General features: G+C 38.8%; 1 protein-coding gene across 5 annotated transcripts in view; it reads right to left on the reverse strand.

Annotated features, from left to right (window-relative positions):
- Positions 1-20,944, reverse strand: part of ARHGAP18 (Rho GTPase activating protein 18) — a 182,439-nt gene that overhangs the window by 24,232 nt on the left and 137,263 nt on the right. For all 5 annotated transcript variants that reach the window (XM_053592061.1, XM_053592065.1, XM_053592062.1 and 2 more), the window contains exons 6-10: positions 15,388-15,553; positions 12,620-12,711; positions 7,911-7,988; positions 3,057-3,216; positions 1,363-1,445 (exon numbers count right to left, since the gene is read on the reverse strand). In XM_053592061.1, the coding sequence (XP_053448036.1) occupies positions 1,363-1,445; positions 3,057-3,216; positions 7,911-7,988; positions 12,620-12,711; positions 15,388-15,553 (579 nt within the window). The remainder of the gene's footprint in view (positions 1-1,362; positions 1,446-3,056; positions 3,217-7,910; positions 7,989-12,619; positions 12,712-15,387; positions 15,554-20,944) is intronic.

Genomic DNA, 20,944 nt, shown 5'->3' on the forward strand with positions numbered 1-20,944 from the left:
GTAGTGCTTTGCCCGCAGTAATCCTCATAAGCTGCTTCATCCAGGAAAGTTGAGAATTAATATTCATTCCATCAACATTAAAGAACTACCACTCACACAGTTACAATTCAAAGAGTTTTAATGAGCTGCAGGAAAAAATTTCTGAGATTTGCCAACTGGTGGCTTTGTTTTCGTGACTTGAAATTCTTGTCATGAGATTTTATTTTATCTTTTTCTTTTTCTTTTGAGACAGTCTCACTATGTTGCCCTTGGTAAAGTGCCAAGGCATTGCAGCTCACAGCAACCTCAAACTCTTGGGTTTAAGCGATTCTCTTGCCTCAGCCTCCCAAGTGGCTGGGACTACGGGTGCCCACCACAACATCTGGCTATTTTTTTGCTGCAGTTGTCAGTATTATTTAGCTGGCCAGGGCTGGGTTCGAACCTGCCACCCTTAGTGTATGTGGCTGGTGCCATAACCACTGTGCTACAGGTGCCAAGCCATGAGATTTTATTTTAAATAGAAAGCAATGCAGGTGGTATAGAGGCAATGGCCCTATCCTATCTATGTAACAACAACAAAAAAAAGTTTTAAGGCAATAAAGCATAAGATAAATACTTTTTCTAAATTATATATTAACTTTTCCCTTCACCTTTTATAAAAGTTTATAATTAAACCTTTACAACTAGTCTATAAACTCCTGCCATTTAGAAAAATAGGGGAACATGGAACAATTCACAAATTATGAGTCTCTGGTAATACCTATAATAAAGAGAATTAAATCATATAAACATTAGACCAAATAACTCCAAAATGATAATAAAAATCAGAAACTCAGAATAAGCCTCTAGAGAAATATCTGAAATTTGTTTGAGTTGGTCTAACTTTTGGCCAACAAACATATCAAATCACCAGTCTGATTTATTTCACACTCTACCACTTTGAACCACTACCAACTGTAGCATCTTCAGGCAGCCGCAGGTTATATTTAATAAGCCTTGGGATTTTTGTTTTAATATGTATATTTCACTTACTCATATATGTTGATGAAATGAAATTTGGAAAATGCAGAAAAAAAGAAAAAGAAAATTGAAAAGCAACCGTATTTCCATTAACCAACAAACCTCCAACATCTGCTTTAGAAGAAGAAATGTTCTAGGGGTAGTAAAAATTTAAAAAAAAAACAACCCAGTAATATTAATAATGTAGCAACCCAGTAAACAATAAGGGGTTAAAAAGTTGCTCTGACCCTCTATTCTTAAGAGCTTCTCTTTACAGACTTTTACTAACATTTCTAAGATAAACATCATATTGTTTTGCCACAAATAGAGAAACTCACTGTGCTTGGTTCTCAGGGATATTTAATGTAAATGTACGGATCTGACCTTCAGCGTGTCCCTGTTCACATCGGGCAGGAGGATGACAAGGAGGTTCAGAGCCTGTAACTGCTGCTTCCTGGTGGGAAGACCTGCAGACAGAGGAAATAACTCTCAACTCCTTACTGAACATTTTCCTTTACTTTTTTTTAAGAAAGAAGTTACGTGGCATAAATATTACTATAACATGTAAGACGGGACAATGGAGCCACAAGCCTGGTTGCGAGCATATTTGGGGGGATCTGCAGAAGCAGCTGTTGAGAGCTTCCTCTCTCCCCGAACACTCGCTTCCTGCTGTGACCGGATGACGGGCAGCCTTATGTTTGCAGACACACAACAGCGCTTTGGAAATAATTTTAACTTTTGTGTGATAGTTATTACCCCATGAAAAGGTGTAAAAGATTGGGCCTTCCATGTTGTGGTGTCAGAGGGCATCTGGAACAATCAAGTTTCTTTCTTTTAGTGGTGGGTGAAAAACAATTATAAGGTCAGAGTCCATTAATTCCACCAGGAATGTGTAAAATGGGGCCTGGAACACAATAGGTGTTAGATAAATGTTCTTGGAATAAATTAGAATATGAAGCAGCAATTTAAAAGGTGTCTAAGAAGTACAATGTGATCATCAATACTATTATTTTTAGTAGCCCTTGTCCCATTTCAGTAACATTTGTGGATATGTGGAATCATTCCAGTAATTTCATTTTGCATGATAAACTTGGTCCTTTAATTTATAGGCAAGAAATGATGCAAACAAGCACAATTTAACTATCAAAAAAAATTTAAAAAGATTATTTCCTGTTTAAAAAAAAAAAAGACTTTAAACAGAAGACAATTTCAGCCATCTCTCTCTTAGAAATTCTGTAGAAACGTGATAATACTCGATGACTCATGAAATCATCTAAAGAGGGCATGCTCTAAGATAGCCTGGAACAGTTCTCACTGACACTGTAGTTCACCACAATTATATCACAGCCCCTCTTTTACTCTCAAAAGTGTCCCAGTCGGGCAGTTAAAGATATAGTTACTTGAACGTGATGATGGCATTGTACCTTTTTTGATGACTTCTAGGAGAAAAAGGGATAACTATACCAGTATATAAACCTTGTAAGATTTCTGTGTCCACTGGAAAAAGAATCAAGAATAATTACAGACATTAATCTGGAGATTTCCCAAGACCACAAAATGGCAAGATATAAGAAGGAGTTGGTGACGGCCACGAGGGAGGCAGCAAAGTGCTTTGTTCCATGTTTCTGCATGACAATCTCAGAATTTAATTTTTCAGGAAATGCTCACAGACTCCACCACGTCTCCTTGTGCTTTTATGATAACTCTAAATCCACAGCTTCTCCAGTAAGTGTTGCTTTTAACACTTGGCAAGGAAATTGTATCAGAGATCTTAAGTGACTCATTCTATTATAGGAGAAATATGAAGTTTCTAGGTTTTAAGACTAACATACATCGTGTTTCTTAAATGCTATGCAATTAATCTGTACCTGAAGAGAACACTGTGTTATCTATTTACTCAGAGATGCATATTTATAAGAGAAAAAAAGAGCATGGCATTTGAGCACCAATTGACATCCTCAAGTCAGTATGTCTACCCAAATGCATCTGGCTATACTCTTCGTGAGACCAATGACATTAAAACAATTAATAAGAATGGCACCAGCTCAAAGACCGCGTCAAAGAGGAGTAGCACTTACTCTGGACAGCCTGGAAGGCTTTGAGATATTCCACGCTGAGCAAAGGCTGGGGCAGCTCCCGGATGAAGAGCTTCAGCAGGCTGGCGGCGTCATGCTGCTTGACACTTTCCCAATTAAAAGTCCCCTCATAAAACTTTGCTTCCAGTTCTTGGCAAAGATTCTGAAAAGCACAGGGAACAACAACAAAAACCATCAGTAAGGGGCGGCATCTGTGACTCAAGGAGCAGGGCGCCGGCCCCATATGCCAGGGGTGGCGGGTTCAAGCCCGGCCCTGGCCAAAACTGCAAAAAAAAAAAACAAAAAAAAACTATCGGTAAGTGTGTTTTCTTTTCGTGCAGAGAGTGTGATACATTTTCCACTTTATAAGAGATTCTACTTTTTAGCAAAGACATATCAAAGTACCAAAAGTCAATACCTCCCTGTTACTCAGAAACTCCCCAACCCTGGTTCTATTTTACCAATACAAAATGCAAAATTATACCATTAGGCCAAACATTTTTTTTTTTTTTTTGATTTATGGGTTTTTCCCTGGACACTTTACAAACCTTTAGTCATAAAGGTTTAATTAAGAGGTTGGTTAAAATAATCTCCTTTGGGGGCTTCACCTAGATACTACAAATCTTCATTAAATTAAGGAAAAAATCATATAAAAAAATAAGCCTATGTTTTAAGTTATTTAAAAGTATATTATGCCCAGCTGCTTGGGAGGCTGAGACAAGAGAATCGCGTAAGCCCAAGAGTTGGAGGTTGCTGTGAGCCATGTGACCTCATGGCACTCTACCCCAGGGCGGTACAGTGAGACTCTGTCTCTACAAAAAAAAAAAAAAAAAAGATGAATAACTGAGCTTTTAATATTTTAAATAAGAAGCTGAAATTCTTGTCAGTAAGAGGATTTGGGGGAAAATGTACCATTTTCCAGGAAGTTTTGGGGAGGAGGATGGCCATTAAACAGTAGAGATACGTTTGTATGATAAGCGACCCGGTATTTCATGTTAAATGGTTGCAATGGTTGGACAGCATTACTGAATGATAATAACCCACTTTATAGTGACTTCAAAGAAACCAATGAGATGATAATATTCGATGCCAACCTGTGCGATCTCTCTACTTACCTACCTCCCACAATCTACTTATATTTTTATTGCATCTTTCCAACAACCCCATGGGAGTAGGTAGTATTCCTGTCCTCATTTTATTTATGAGGAAACTGGGGTTCAGTGAGAGTATCTCACCTCAAGTCTCAGGCTAAATGTAAAGAAATGTCCTTTAGGGCGGCGCCTGTGGCTCAGTCAGTAAGGCGCCGGCCCCATATGCTGAGGGTGGCGGATTCAAACCCAGCCCCGGCCAAACTGCAACCAAAAAATAGCCGGGCGTTGTGGTGGGCGCCTGTAGTCCCAGCTGCTCGGGAGGCTGAGGCAAGAGAATCGCTTAAGCCCAGGAGTTGGAGGTTGCTGTGAGCTGTGTGAGGCCACGGCACTCTACCGAGGGCCATAAAGTGAGACTCTGTCTCTACAAAAAAAAAAAAAGAAATGTCCTTTAGCATAAATTCTACCATGTGTCATCAAATAGAAGGTTCGGGGTCATTTGCTCCAGGTCACACTGGGACTCCCACATCTTTAGAATAAGAAACTCCAGCGTATTAATTAAAATATGGACAGACAAGTTCCCTTACACACACTTCCTGCTACTACAATAAGCCTGTATACCCGACACCATCCTAAGGCGGCACAATTACGTGATCAAAGAAAACAAGAAAAAGGGGTGCCAGTGGAATTCTCTCCTGGCGATGGGTCTGTAAGACTTTGGGGGAGAACTGATGATGGAAATACAGAGGAGAGCTCGAAAGATGGGAAGTAGAGCCCGAAGTTTTGTTTAAGAGACAGAGAAGAGGTCAAGAAATCCTGGCAGTGTTGAAAAAACCTTCCAGTAAGATGTGGAATAACCAAGGAAGAGTTTGGGGAGCATATTTTTTAGCCGTGTCATCTCAAGAATTGCAAGCGTCCTCTTTTTCAAGTATAAAAATATGCGTTTTTATCATAAGTAACATATTAATAACTCTGATAGTTTTAACAATTAATAAGCATTTGTATTCATCTGGCACCTTTCTGCTCACGAGCTCAAAGCACTTTACATTTGTTATCTCCTTAATTCCCAACACTGTCCCTGTGGGGCAGGTAATAAGTATTTTAACATTTAAATGTTTATCTTCCAGGATTTCTCAAGCATACATTAATGTGGGGAAAAAAAAAAAGTATATTATGTAACAAAATCCATCATCAATCTCTGGACCCAAACAGAAAGCTACCTCTACTGATCAGTCACCTCTGGGAAATGGAAAACCCAATTCTATAGCAAATGAGGCATGAAAATATATCAATATCCCAGCCCCCCACACACAGCCTGCTGCCACTGCTGCAGAAGACAGTTTGAGGCCACGTAGAATCAGAAATACCTAGTTCATTTACCTCAAGGACTCCACAGAATTTGCCACATTATTACTAAGAAATCAATTTTGTTTCATAATTACGATGATGCTTCTTTACTGTGACATACATAAATTTTATCCTGCTAGAAATCCTTCCAAGTTTCTGTCACTTCCTTCTATCATGTGAAACTATTCATGCAAAGAATGTTCTTTGTTTTCTCTTAATAAGGTGGACAATCACATTTTCTTAACCCAGTTATTCCTGAATTAGTAAATTACATGATGGTGAACTTAGCAATGGGGAATGGGGGAGAGAAGGGGAAAGGGAGAGGGCGAGAGGGAGGGAGGGAGGGAGAAAGGCCCAGATCAGGCGTCCTCCAACTTTTTAAACAGGGGCCAGTTCACTGTCCCTCAGACTGTTGGAGGGCCAGACTACAGTTTAAAAAAATAAAACTATGAACAAATTCCGATGCACACTGCACATATCTTATTTTGAAGTAAAAAATAAAACAGGAACAAATACAATTCACATGGCCTCATGTGGCCCGCGGGCCGCAGTTTGAGGCCCCCTGGCCCAGATGATGGAGAGATGGAGAAAGGGAGAGGAGAGAAATAGAAGGGAGACATGGAAAGAGAGAAAAAAAGGAGTGGGGTACAGGGAGGAAAGAAAGACAGACACCCAACAAGGAGAGAGCGGCAGGGAGGGAAGGACAACAGAGGCAGACCAAGAAAGAAGGGGGGGTGAAGAGTAAACGGTACAAAGTAATTTGGTGGGGCGGGGAGAAAAGAGACAACTAAAATTTCTGCATGCTATCTTTTAAATTATTTATAATGGACCAGCTGCTGCATAATTTGGCATATGACAACAGGCTGGGTTGAAGAGTTGAGCCAGCTGAATCCACTTAATTGGCCTTCTTAGAAATTACACTTAGTGAAACTTGTCCTTCTGCCAGCCTTCTCATCACAAAGTAAAATCCGCATGATAGTCACTATGCTGTTGACGCCTGTGAGCTGCCCACAAGTGCTCTGCTAGTGAGCGCTGAGGGCTTCCAACAGTGAATAGCGCAGCACTATTCTTGCCGATGTGGGTAATGTGTTTCTGAGGGATTATTTATTATTTAATTAATAGAATTGAGAATTTATCTCCAAATCTCACACACACTGTCCATGATTGGTGATGAATGAATGTGCCATCAGTATTAGTAAATGAAGTGAGACAAGGGCAAGTTACCCAACTTACAAACAGGCCACCACCGTCTGGGGGACCTCTGTGTGCCAGACACCAAACCCAGGAGAAACAAGCAGAAATTGTGAGCAGGGCTGATCGGTTTACCAGAATCCTATTAAAACGAGATCACTGTTTACTAAGAGCCACAGAGGCCAAAACTAGTGCCCTAAATTAAGAAAACTAATCAAAATAAGCAAGAGATGCAAACTGTGGCATGTCGGAAGAATAATTCCAAATCCTGGCGGCACCACAGTCCATTGGTGACAGGCAAGGACAGGGTACACCCCCAAGAAGCACTTAGCTCTGACCCAGCTCTAAAGATGGAATATAGAAAAGATACTAAGAAAAGGAACGGAGAGCACGTTTCCCTCTATCCTACTTTCTCTTGGATTCTCAAATTCAGGAAGCCATTATATTGGGCACAGGCAGTTATCTGTGCTGCAAGTAAAAAAGATGATGGCTAACCAAAAACGTTTCTTTCTAGGTAAATTTTCCAGATACAACTATAATTTCAAGTATAAGTCCCCTTTAAATTGCAAATTCCCCGGGAGACAAATGTAGTATGTGACCCTTCAGGGTAATTCCATCTTTATCACCCATTCATTGGAAGTTTTAGTCCCCAGGGCAAGACTTAGGGCACAAAGTGAAAATAAGGGGAGACAGGTTCCCTGGAGTAATGGCAGGAAAGGCCATCCAGAGAGAGATGAGAAGGTGAGGGGGACAGGGGTGCTCATGCTGCTGGGACGTCTGGGAATCCCGTCACTTCTTTCACAGGTCAGATTCAGACCACCCTAGGCTATTGTCAAGACCCCCTACCTAACCTGCTCACCTGCTAATGTTCCTGATTTAGGAAAAAAAAACAAACCAAAACCTTAATTGTTATTACTCATCCTGAATAAATCTATCACCAGCCCTCCTATTAATATTTTGACTCATCCTATTCTCTTATCATAATATTAATTTCAGGTAACAGGAGGACTTTGAAAAAAAATTAGAATTTACAAAAAAAAAAAAAAAAACAACAACCTAGAATTCACTGTAGAAAAACTAATATAAACCGAATGTTAAGAGACTTGATTGTTTTATCTTCTCTACTTTATCTAACAATGCAAATAAAAGGTAGCAAGGACAAGTTAGCTTTTAACATGCATAAATATAATTAAACAATAAAAATTTTACATGGGTAGAACCAAGAGATCACCTTGATTCTCATGGCAGCTCCAGGTATTCGTAAGAGGCCTTCAGTTCCCAAACCACCTTCTTCAATTCGAGAAATCAGCTGTGTATAAACAGAAAAACATTCTGATTTTGATATCTGTAACAGGTACAATTCCAAAGTTAGCACCTGTTTTACATATAAATAAATGAAAACCGATTACACTGATATGTAAACTTACAAGGTTGTAATGCTATTGCACTTGCCATTATCCTTTTAAAAAAATAAAAATAAAATCTAGTTATAATTTAGAAAAAGTTGAGTCTTATTCTACTTTGCCACATAAGTATATAATTTCACACAACAGCTGTGGTATTCCAAACAAGCAGAATGAAGATGTTTATTGCTTAAAAGCAACTAAGAAGATCCCTTTCTTCAACTTTTCCAGAAAGAAATTCTGCAATCAAATAAATCTTATGAAATTCTATTATCTGAATATTTACATCTCATTTTTCTTTATTCCAAGAACGAGTTATTTATGATGTGAAGAAAGAAAACTATTTGCAAATATTCATGTTTAAGAGCTTAGTGGTAAACTTAAAAGAAAATGTTCTTGGATATGGCTTCTAAATCACACCTCTCTTAGCTCCAAAACCCCGTCAAAAAGTTGTTTGTTTTTTAATAAGACAGAAACCCACAAAAATAAGGCAAATGGAGAAATTACAGTGGCAAACTGTTGGAACCTAAGAAGAAGATAAAAGAGAGGCCAGTGTCCTGGCAGAGTGATCTTGCAACTGGAATATGCCTCCCCTGAGCAGTACACAAATTCACAGAACGCATTCTGCTATTCTAAGGAAATCAGTTTTCTCCTCCTCAGTTGAAATGCAAGACACGTCCTAGCACCATACAGGTTTTCCTTCCTTCTTCCTACTCCCTGTTCACAGCAGCCTTCTCCTGCTTTGTAGAAGACAGACCTGGCCATGCCTGGTGGCTCACGCCTGTAATCCCAGCACTCTGGGAGGCTGAGGCAGGTGGATTGTCCTGAGCTCACAAGTTCGAGACCAGCCTGAGCAAGAGCGAGACCCCCCATCTCTAAAAACAGCTGGGAGTTGTGGTGGGTGCCTGTAGTCCCAGCTACTTGGGAGGCTGAGGCAAGAGAATCCTTTGAGCCCAAGATTTTGAGGTTGCTGTGAGCTATGACACCATAGCACTCTACCAAGAGTGACAAAGTGAGACTCTGTCTCAAAAAAAAAAAATAAATAAAAGATAGACCCTATTCTTCACTTACCTGAAATCATACTATAATATTCTCTGCACACCCTGAAGCATAAAATCTTCCAGAGTACCAGAAGAATATAAAAAAAATTTTTCAGGAAGGCTTTTTTGATGATTAGCCAAGGCTCTATAAACTACGTTGAAGCTTATAGTTTATTCCTTGTGTATAAACTTAGGAGCAAAGCACGGCATCATAAATGACGTCTTTTGACCTTGGTCTTGATGTTCCAAAATCAGATGTACTGTAACATGTGAACACTGGAAGAAATGAACATTTTTTCACTGATGACCTCACCTCATCCATCCCTAGATTAGATTATAGCAAAAGAATGTACTGACATTGAAGGAGTCAGCTAAGAATTAAGCAAAGAGTAGTCTAAAAATTCTTGTAAGAATTTATTAGGAAAAGAAGAACATCTCTGATCAAACAATACATGATTTTTCTTAAATTCAAGTGGAATAATCTCCAAGACCACATTTTTCAAGTGACAATGCATGAAAACCCACAGCAAAAGAATTTACGTGAATTATTTAGGATTAGATCGGCATTATTAAACTAGTCAAAACCAAATTTAACCAATATTCAATGTGTAGCAAATTTTCATTTTAGTTCATCATACAATATTTTTAAAATGCTTCTATGTCCTATTAATAATAAATAAGGTTATATACTAGCTTCAGAAGCAAATTAGTTTTTAGCAATAGATGCCTTTTGCTTTCACTAAATACAAAGGAAAAATAGATGATGACTTCTAAATAACTGAATGAAAGTAATTTCTGCAATTTTATATTTGAGTCCATTTTCTTATTCACTGAGGCTGAATATCAGCATACAATAGAGTTATGTGTGTGTATATATATGTGTTGTCTTAAGGAATGCTACATGTTTTTTCATATTTCTCACTTTAAAAATAACTTTTAGTTACTACATTATATTGCATTATTAAAATAGAAATAAGAAATACTTCATAGCTTTCCTTTTATTTTCAAGACATAATAGAGATGGAAAAAATATATTGATCTATATATTTTAATCATGCTGTTTGTCCTAATTTATAAGAGATGACTTGTCATTTATTAGTAATTTTCATAGCATGTCTCAAAAAAAATATATGTTACATACTTATGTGAATTGAAAAATATAACGAAGTCAGAGTTTCTGACACAAAGTGTGGCTGATTTGACTGGTTTGGGAGTGAGAACACTGGATTTGCTAATTAGATTATAAAGTAGACTTTTTCATAGATTAAAATGAATAATATTTCTACTTCCCCAACCCTTTCTGAGAAAATCGTCTAAATAATATACCTCTACGCAAATTAAAAGATACAGTTATATAAGCCTTATTAATGCCCTTTTTGGGTAGATAACCTCAAACATTAAATTACAATCTTCTAAAGACGAGTAATGAATCTTTATTTCAAATCAGTGGTTTCCATTCTTTCCTTTTGACAAAATTGAGAGATGATCTAACTGAATTGTCAGCTAATAAATCAAAAAATATTTTTAACTGGTCACTATGATATTCTGCTTAAAATTCAGAGGCAGTGTACACAGATGGGTTTTTTGTTCCTGTATCATAGTTGTACATCTTTGGGGGGTACATGTGATATTTTGATACATGCATACCACATCTAGAGATCAAATAAGAGCAGTTGAAGTATCAGTCACCTCAAATCAGATAAGTATCTGCAAGTAAAATCTTTGTATTGCCCGTTATTTTTTATATAGACAAAAATACTTCAGGGCTGTAATACATCCAACTGGTAGGAACTGGAGTCTCCAGAATGCTGAAGAGACCAAGAATGTAGAGTAAGTAAACAAATAAGAAAATAATTTCAAGAGAAAGTGACAACGGGAGATTTATCTTAATAGACTGGGTGCCGTCCTCAGCCCAGCCAGGAGGCATCCCAGAACCTTCACAGAAATCAAAGGTTCCTGTAATTCCATGGTGGCCCAGTGAGTTCTACGTGGCTTATTTGGCTTACGCTATGATTCCTCGTGGTTGATTCAAACACCAGTGTAGGAGGTGTTTCAGTGATAGTATTTTTAAAGATGAGATTAACAAATAAATAGAATTTAAATAAAGCAAATTATTCTTTATGCCATGATGGGCCTCATCCAATTTGTTGAAGGCATAAAAGATGGAGGTTTGCTGAAGCAGCAGCAATTCTGCTTAAAGATTACAACACAGAGACCCCGACTACATTTCCAGCCTGCAGATTTTGGACTCGAGACTGTGACACCAACTCTTGCCTGAGTCTCCCGCCTGCCAGCTCCCCCGACCTATTTCTGACTTGGCAGCCTCCACAGATGTGTGAGCCAATTCTTTAAAATAAATCTCTCCCCTCTACATATATTTCATTTGTTCTGTTTCTCTGGAGAACCTTGATGAATATACCTAGAAAGGATGCTACTGAGACCTGTGCTATGTATAGCCATCTGTGTTCAGTAATTTGTACCTTTCACTGTCAAAAGGATTTGAATATGCAGCCCATAGTGGGTAGCCTCTTTCTGTTAATCACAGGTACTGTGACAACTCTCCCTAGAGATACAGGTCCTGCTGGCCACTGATGAGTGGGGTCAACTATTTAGAACAAAGTTTGCCAGGAGAAACAATGGGATATGGGTTTGAATGTCATGGCGGAGATGAGAATAAAGGCACCAAGGTTAGTCGGAAAGACAGAGAAATGACCTCGTTAGGAGAGGGAAAGAATAATTGACAACTAGATGGAATATTAGTATTGGATGAGTTTTCTGAGCTAGTTAACTGCAAATCAATTTCGGCTGAACCCAGAAACTTCAGGAACTGTGATATGCCTGGGCTGCTGCAAAGAATCTATAGCTTGGGTAGTAGTGGTCCATACCCAGTCTGACCTGATTCCTCACTGCACATTCCCTGGCTCTTATCAAATGTAATCTGTGATGCCGAACAAGGATGCCTCCGAGGTTGGATGGAAATCTTTATATTGCCACAGATAATCCCCTTATGAATAATTGAGTGTTGACTACACAAGTGACTTAATAGTTCAGCAATCATTTTCTAATTCTACTTTATGGTTTCTTTGCCTACTTTGAAAATAGGTACTGGTAAATTAAATTGGACATCCTCACTGTAAATAGGAAAGCTTAGGAGATACATACAGGCATGAAATATTCATGAGGATTCAATTCCTTAGAAATTTATAAGCAGTTCCCACTCCTATGTGTTATAGAATTGAAATCTCAATTATACAAAGCCAGCTAATAGAAGACAGGAAAATGATGCCAGGTAATCACAGTTACAGTAATAACACAGAAAGCATCACCATGAAATAAAAATTATGAGCCCTTGAAACAAATTTTCCTCCTGAACAGAAAATCAAAGTACAAAAAAAAGAGCATATCAATTGGAAAACTACACGATAATAGCAAGAATGCAACAAACCACTGGCCGGCAAGTATGGTCTATCTACACTGACCAGTTCCAGCCTACTTACTTTTTGAAAGATCAGGGGTATTCGAGTTCCTGGTACTTTCCTCTGATCTTGTTCTATCAATACTGTCAACGGAACCCCGAAAAGACCAGAATCTGCAACAAGAAAACAAAATTTCTTCACTTCTGTCAATCTGTAAGATATTAATACAAAAACATTAAAGCATAAAATTTCTGACATCGCCATTCAATCAGACAACAATTTACTAGCTATTAGGTATACAAAGGCCAGTCGGAAATTCTTGGGCCTGCCTGACAGAGCACTTGGCAGGCAAAGACAACTAAATGAATGATTGTAAATAATCACTGAAATAGTTAGAAAAGGACAAACCACTACCAAAAACAAATAGAGCACTGTGAGAAGGGGCAAAATATTTAAATAATTTTGCTACATATAAATCAAATTAAACATTCTGACTTAATGGCAAATAATCACATCTCTTCCATCGTAAATTGACGTTTAACATTCTACAATACCGTAAAACATAAATGTTTGTTTTTTAAGAAGTCAGTCAATATTACGACCTTGTTCTACGAATGTTACTCTTTGGAAAATATAGTTGATTCTTGGTGTTTTTGAAATTAAATTTGTAGTTTTATATAGGAATAACTGCAAAAGAAATGACAAATAATCACTATAATTTTTCTAAATGAAAATCACAGGCCTTCAGCCTGGTAGGAACACAACCCCCGCTGGTACCCCGCCTTTCATCATGAGTGGCTAGTTAGCACCAAAGTGATCATTTTTTTCCTTTACGACACACATCATCAGAGAAATAAAAAATCATCTGTGAACATGGAAAAGGGGATTACTTTGTGGTACAAGGACAGACATGGGACACCGTGAGGCTTAATCAAGACGCCATTCACAGGAAAGCCAATAATCCAGTAAATAACTTTTCCATTGGAAAGCTAAGGAAAGATGCAATCCTCAAGAATGCCAAAGGTTTAGTGTGGAATAGAAGATAAATGCCTCGGATATGACACACACCTCTTAAAAAGATGGAAAGAAATTCTATTAACAATGATAGTTGTTCACACTTAGTGTTTTTCTGCTAGGATATAAAACACAAAATTAAAAACAAAACCTCTCTAAGCCACTTTAAAAATCTTGGACACTGACTTATATCTATGTAAGTTATATTTGTATGCTATATTTGGAGAAGGCTTTGTGATGAGCTTCTAGAAAAGCATCAGAAGACCTCATTATCTGTAATGGATTTATGAAAAACCAGAGCACCACTTAACTCAAAAATTCACTGTCCGAGGCCTTCAGCTAAAATACTCAAAGGAGCTGAGCACAGAATGAGGTCTTCTGGGGCCCAGCCTGACAGAAGACCTGAGGACAAGGTACACTTCAGTCCTGCAGAGTAATTGCCTCTAAAACCTAAATCAGGTGAATACTTGTCTTTGCTAATGTTACCATAGCAACTCAATAATCATCCTCCTTGGTTTCTCTTCAGGAAAAGAGAATCTCTGTACGATTAAATTAGAGCACAGAGATTCCTAAACAGCTTTGTCAATAGAGAGTTATCTGGATTTCTGGGCTGATTATATCTTGTAGAAACAAAAACTAAGGTGTTGTCTGTTCTCTAACAAATTCTAAAAAATAAATTGTGTGCATAATGGTTAAAGCAAACTGCTTACAAAAGAAAAACTACAAATCCCAGGATGAGTACAGTTTAGTGGTAGATTGTGTTACAATGGCATTTTTCTTAATAGAGGAAAAAAATGTTTGTTTGGGTTTTTTCCCAAACTATTTAGAATGTCAATGAACAAAGGGTATAGACTACTATCCTGTGTATTTCCAATCCAATGAATATGCAACAGTAATCATTCAGAATCAATCATCTTAATATCATTTTTAAAGATTTTGGAAATAAATAGGTGTGCCAAATATATTTTTTAAATACATAATTTTCAAAGGACAAAACATGAGTTAAGATTCCTCAACTCCCTGTAATCCCAGCACTGTGGGAGGCTGAGGAGGGAGAATCACTTGAGCTCAGGAGTTCGTGACTCGCCTGAGCAACAGTGAGACCCCGACTCGTGAAAAAAATGGAAAAACCCAGCCGGGAGCCGCGCGAGCGCCTGTAATCCCAGCAGCTTCCGGAGGCTGAGGCAGCGGGGTGCCCGCAGCCCGGAGTCTGAGGTTGTGGTGAGCTACCACGCCCACTGCACTCTGCTCAGGGGCATAGGGTGGGACCCTGTCTCAACAAAAAAAAAAAAAAAAAAAAAGTAAGATTCCTCAACTCATGTAGGCGCCCATCGCTCAGTGGGTAGGGTGCCGGCCATACACACCAAGGCTTGCTGGTTCCAACCCGGCCTGGGCCAACTAAAACAATAACAACTACCACAACAAAATAGCCGGGCGTTGTGGCAGACACCTATAGTCCCAGCTACTTGGGAGGCTGAGGCAAGAGAATCACTTGAGCCCAAGAGTTTGAGATTGACGCTATAGCACTCTACCCAGGGTGACAGCTTGAGACTTTGTCTCAAAAAAAAAAAAAAAATTGCTCAACTCAGAATTGCCTTCTACAAGAATTAACTTATTTGATTATGCCTTTGCTTTTACAGTCTAGGACACAATGTATTTTTATCAAGTTATAAAGTTTTTGAAGCCAATGATTGAGATTCTGAATTTCAAAAGTACTCAAATGTTAGATTTATTGTCTAGTTGTTCTCCTGCCCCCAAGAATACTGCTTAAAAGCTACATCCATCCTTGCTACTTTAGAAATAAATCCAACTTACATTTTTAATTTCCAAATTACCTTTCATTTTGATTTTCACAGCTTTCTGTTGTTTCAGTTCCACACCCAAAACATCATAGAGGGCGGTCAACTCAATGAGAGCTAAACGGCAAACTTTCTTCATGTCCTGGGGTGCGAGGTCACCGATCCTGGTGGTCCCTGTTTTGTCTTTTGGCAATCTGAAATTCTAAAATAAATACCATTCATGTAGTACTGAAACCCTTTTTGTAATGCAAGAAGGAGGAAGTATGATCATAAAATGAATTTATACTCAGGGTGGCGCCTGTGGCTCAAAGGAGTATGCTGGAGGTGGCGAGTTCAAACTCAGCTCTGACCAAAAACCACAAGAAAGAAAGAAAGAAGTTATACCAGAATAAGTGACAAGGCATAGCAGAACTTCTTCAGCCAGACTGAAGAGCAGTCCTGTCATGACAATGACCCCCAAAGCTGTGGAGAGTTCAAAAGTCAACATCTAACCTCTGAAAGACAGTGGAACCTGACGGTGTGCTTAGAGTACCAATACCTGTGGCTCGGAGGACAAGAGATACAGCGAGAGCAGAGAACAAAAGACTTCTAAGTCCCTGATCTTCAAGAACCAAGGAGGCTTAAAAGTCAAGCACTAACCATCCCTGCAGGGAGGTAAAGGAAGAGGAGGAAGATGACATGAGCAAGACAAATAGCAGGAAGAGAAAGAGGAATACTTGCCATGAGGATGTGCTGAGAAGGGGCCAAGCATCCTCCACAGACATTAGTTATCTTTTAATTGTCACCTAAAACCCCCCAAGATTGGTACAAAAAGGCTATATAGCATTGGGGGAGGGGAAGGAGGACAAAGTGGCAACTAAGGGCAGGCAGGGACTTCAGAGCCAGAATGCCTACCAGTCATCTGGCCACTTGCTAGCTGTGTGACTTATGGCAATGACCTAACTTTACTTTCTGTAAACTGGGAGGAGGAGGAGCAGGCAGCCCCATAATTAAGAAGGCTGCTGTAAGGTTTAAGGGCTCAGTACTTCCCAAGAACTTTTATGTGGCTGCTATTACAGGATGAGTATCCCTTATCCGAAATGTTTGGGACCAGAAATTTCAGATTTCAGATGTTTTTCTGAAATATTTTGGTTATATGTTTAATGAGCTATATCTTGGAGAGGAGACTCAAGACTAAACCCATCAATCACGTTTCATATATTCATAGCCTAACGGTAATTTTATAAAATATTTTCAATGATCTTGTGCATGAAATACAATGCGTGTTAAGTGCTGATGTGTGACGTTTTCCGCTTGTGGCATCATGTCAGCACTCAGAAAGTTTCAGATTTTGGAGCATTTCGCAACTTAGGTTTTCAGATTAGGGATGTTCAACCTGTATTATTACTTTTACCACAGAGTGAGGTGAGACTTAAAGAGATACTTAGGACTGTTACATATGTTTGTTACCTTTCTGAACTATTATCTACTACCTAGTCAGCCTCTTTTAACTACAGGGTCAAAACATGAATTTCTCTAGCATATTTCATACAAATCTACTCCCTACTGAAACAATGATCATTCTATAGTAGTGTGGGTTGACCCTTAAACATGCTCATTAAATTGCTGATTAACTGATGCAACTGATTCCATTTTATTCCCCTTGTTTTGCTGATTTTCTACCATATCATTGACAACTCACGGTCAAAACACTAGGGGAAGAGACATATCCAGAACAGTCATTCCCAAGGTCCAGGGACCTATGGGGATTCCAAACACCCTTCCAAAAAGTTGAAGAGGTGAAACCTATTTTAGTAATGAGTATTAAGACATTATTTTGCCTTAGACCCTCTTGTCTGTCACGAGTGAACAGTGCACTTTTCCAGATGTGACATATGCTAATGCAACAGAATGAATGCAGAAGTAAATGTAAAAATACAGCAACCTCAACGAAAGCCAGACATTAGCGACTTGTTAAAATTAAAACCACACTGCACACTTGTTTTAGAACACATGGTTATTCCATTTTTAAAAAGGTATTTATGTTAACTAGAATATTATAACTTTAAATGGATTAATTTTTCTAATTTCTCAATTTTTAATTCTGATATGGTAAATACCCATAGATAACCCCCCCCACACACACACACACAAGCTTTATGAGGTCCTCAATAATTTTTTAGAGTATAAGGGTTGTGAGACCAACTGTTTGAGAGTCACTTTCCTACAGCAATTCCTTAAACCTAGAATTGAGCAGCAAATTCCTTGAGCAAACTCGACTCCAAAGGAGAGCCTTCAAGTCCACTGTAAAAGATGTCTTTCTCAACTTTTTGTAATAATTATTTTTCCTAGAGAACATTAAATAAAACAGAAATAGATGTTATTGAAAATGGAGCTATGTGAGTTTTCAGCAGTGGTGTGGATGGTCTCCATGGTGTACAGCTGTGGTCCCCAAAACCAGGGCCAGCAACCAGTACTGGCTGATGACCTGCTAGAACCTGGGACGTACAGCAGGGTGTGAGCAGCGGGCTGCATCTGTATTTACTGTCGCTTCCCAGCACTCACATCACCACCTGAGCTATGCCTCCTGTCTGACCTACAGCGGCATGTGAATCTCATAGGCTCACGAACTCTACTATAAACTGTAACTGTAAAGGATCTAGGCTGCATGTTCCTTAGGAGAATCTAAGGCCTGATGATCTGAGGTGGAGATGTAATGCACTTGAACCATCTGGAAACCAATCCTACCTCCCACCCAGTCCAGAGCTGGAACAACGGTCTTCTATAAAACAAGTCCCTGGTGCCCAAAAGGTGAGAGACTTACCACCATAGAGCACAGGAATTAAGAAAGTGGAGCTAGGCTCAGCGCCTGTGGCTCACTGTGTAGGGCGCCGGCCACATACACCCAGGCTGACATGTTCAAGCCCAGCCCAGGCTGCTAAACAACAATGACAACTGCAATAAAAAACAGCCGTGCAGGTGTCTATAGTCCCAGCCACTTGGGAGGCTGAGGCAAGAGAATCACTTAAGCCCAAGAGTTTGAGGTTGCTGTGAACTGTGATGCCACAGTACTCTACCCAGGGTGACATAGTAAGACTGTCTTGAAAAGAATAAAAATAAAGTGGAGCTAGACTGCAAGGAGAAATCCCTTCTGCCCATCACTTTAGCTATTGAACCTGTCACTCTGCGTGCCTCAGCTTCTTTGGTTTTGGTGAGGACCAAATGGCACATAACACTTACAAGTGTTAAGTATTACTACATTTTTTCGCAGAGCTTTCTAAATAAGTTCACCATTTTGCAGGTTTCCTTTTCTCCTATATATTATGGCAAGGCAAGAACAAATAAAGACAGTATTCATTTTTGATTAGTAGTCGCACATTATATTCTGCAGAAGTTCCAACAGGTTAAGAATTATTTGGTGGGCAGCGCCTGTGGCTCAGTGGGTAGGGCGCCAGCCCCATATACTGAGGGTGGCAGGTTCAAACCCAGCCCCGGCCAAACTGCAACAAAAAAATAGCCAGGCGTTGTGGCAGGCACCTGTAGTCCCAGCTACTCAGGTAGCTGAGGCAAGAGAATCGCTTACGCCCAGGAGTTGGAGGTTGCTGTGAGCTGTGTGACGCCACGGCACTCTACCCAAGGGTGATAAAGTGAGACTCTGTCTCTACAAAAAAAAAAAAAAAAAAGAAAAGAAAAGAAAGAAAGAAAAAGAAAAAGAATTATTATGGCATGTTCTAGGTGGGGAAAGTGAAGTTCAGTAAAAAGGCTTAATTGTGGCCACAAAGCCAGTGATGTACAAGTACCTTCTAAATCCTAACTTCAGTAACCATTCTGCTCTACCCCACTTTCCCTGTCCACCACAGTAGGCAGAAAGCAATCCAGGTTGGTAAGTGCTGATGCGGGGCAGAGCCGCGTCTTCATCAATCCCCTCTGTAACCTTGCCGCCCCAGACACCTGACACACTCCAGGTGCTTGGTCACAGTCTACTGAATGAAGGCTCACCCTACAGGGGGAAGGCACAAAAATCAAACTCAGCAAAGTGACAGGGACACTGGCTTCATGTTCTCCTGATTTTCTCTGATTTGTACTGAGCTGCATTTTAAAAATCATTTAAAATTTGTCACATTTTTCTCATGCGTCACCAGGTATTTTTGCTAATTCCTTTGTTTTCTAAACGGCTAACCCCACCATACTAACCATCTATTTATTTTTGGATTCTAAATGTTTCATAAAAATCAGTTGCTTTTGGTCTAATAAGCCAAACACGTGTAATATAATCATTAAAAGCCTTACCCAAGGTAAATGTTTAGAGAAATCTGAAATATTACTAATTCAAACATTTGATTTACCTAGAATGTATGTCATGAGCTTATTTATTTATTTATTTATTTATTTAAACATTGTGCTTAATGAAGGAGTTAGTTCTTTATCCCAATGTTTAATTCATAGCTGCAGCTTTAAATATTTATGAAGTTTCCTGTCGTTTTTTGTTTAGTTAATAGACCGAATGGTTCAGTTGGTTGGCTAAGAGAACGCAGCAGGATTTCAACAAAAGAAATGCTCTTTACCTTCTGAAAAAATGTGTTAAAGAATGAAATAAAATTTTTCAAAAATTTGTATAAGGTCATTGGTTTCCATGTTACCATAAATTACCCGGTTAGCTTTTCTTGACTGCATCCCTCTGTTCCAGAACTGGCAATACAAGGGGCCCTTCGGCACTTCAAAAGTAATGATGAACTTGATTTTTTTTATTCATCAAGTCAGTCTAGCTTTCACTTAAAAAGCAATAGAAAAGCTTCAAAAGCTTAGTCATTAAAGTCAAGCCTCGGCACATCACAGAATCTCTCTGATTCATTTCCTTGGATGAAAAATAAGGTTAAATCTACCTCACAGATGATTTGATAAATAAATAATTACAGAGCATGATTTCTAAGCTATAATGTGTATACAATAAGTAGTAAATTTTTAAACTAAGCATACTGAAGGTTATAAAACCTGATCCAATTTTAAGAGAAATCCGAATCCACTGTGAGAGATCATAAAGAATTAACGAAGAATAGCTCAATGCTATAGGAAAAAGGAAATGAATACGGAATAAGATCAACAGAGAACAATGTATTACATAAAACCTACTGTTTATTTACAGACGCAGGGGGAGCACGGAACAGAAATGGAACTAAAGGTTTTATCTGCTTAGGCACCTGCCTCAGAGTAATGAATACAAATATTCCTGACATCAAGCATATTAAGAACCTGGAGAGACCTCGCCTTGCGCACATGCCTTCTAGAAGACATCTAGATTTCTTAAAAGTGGTTGTAGAGGTGAATAGGAATAGATGTAGATTAAAAAATACATGAAGAGATTGATAATAAGTATCAAAAACATGCTGTTCAATAGTTCAAAGGTGATTATAAGTTCACAATCACAAAAGATTTAACAGAGAAGTTGGATATTGAACTAGTCTTTGAAGGATAGATTAAAGTTTCCTTCATGAATATGAAACAGCAGAGGGGTGGAAATGGAGACGTCATTTTAAACAGGGGCCACTACATGAACAAAATCAAGACAGCAGGTGAACACAAATTAGTTTGTTACACAGAAAATAAAACAGCAGAG

This window comes from Nycticebus coucang, chromosome 5, assembly GCF_027406575.1.
Source record: "Nycticebus coucang isolate mNycCou1 chromosome 5, mNycCou1.pri, whole genome shotgun sequence".
Lineage (NCBI taxonomy): Eukaryota > Metazoa > Chordata > Mammalia > Primates > Lorisidae > Nycticebus > Nycticebus coucang.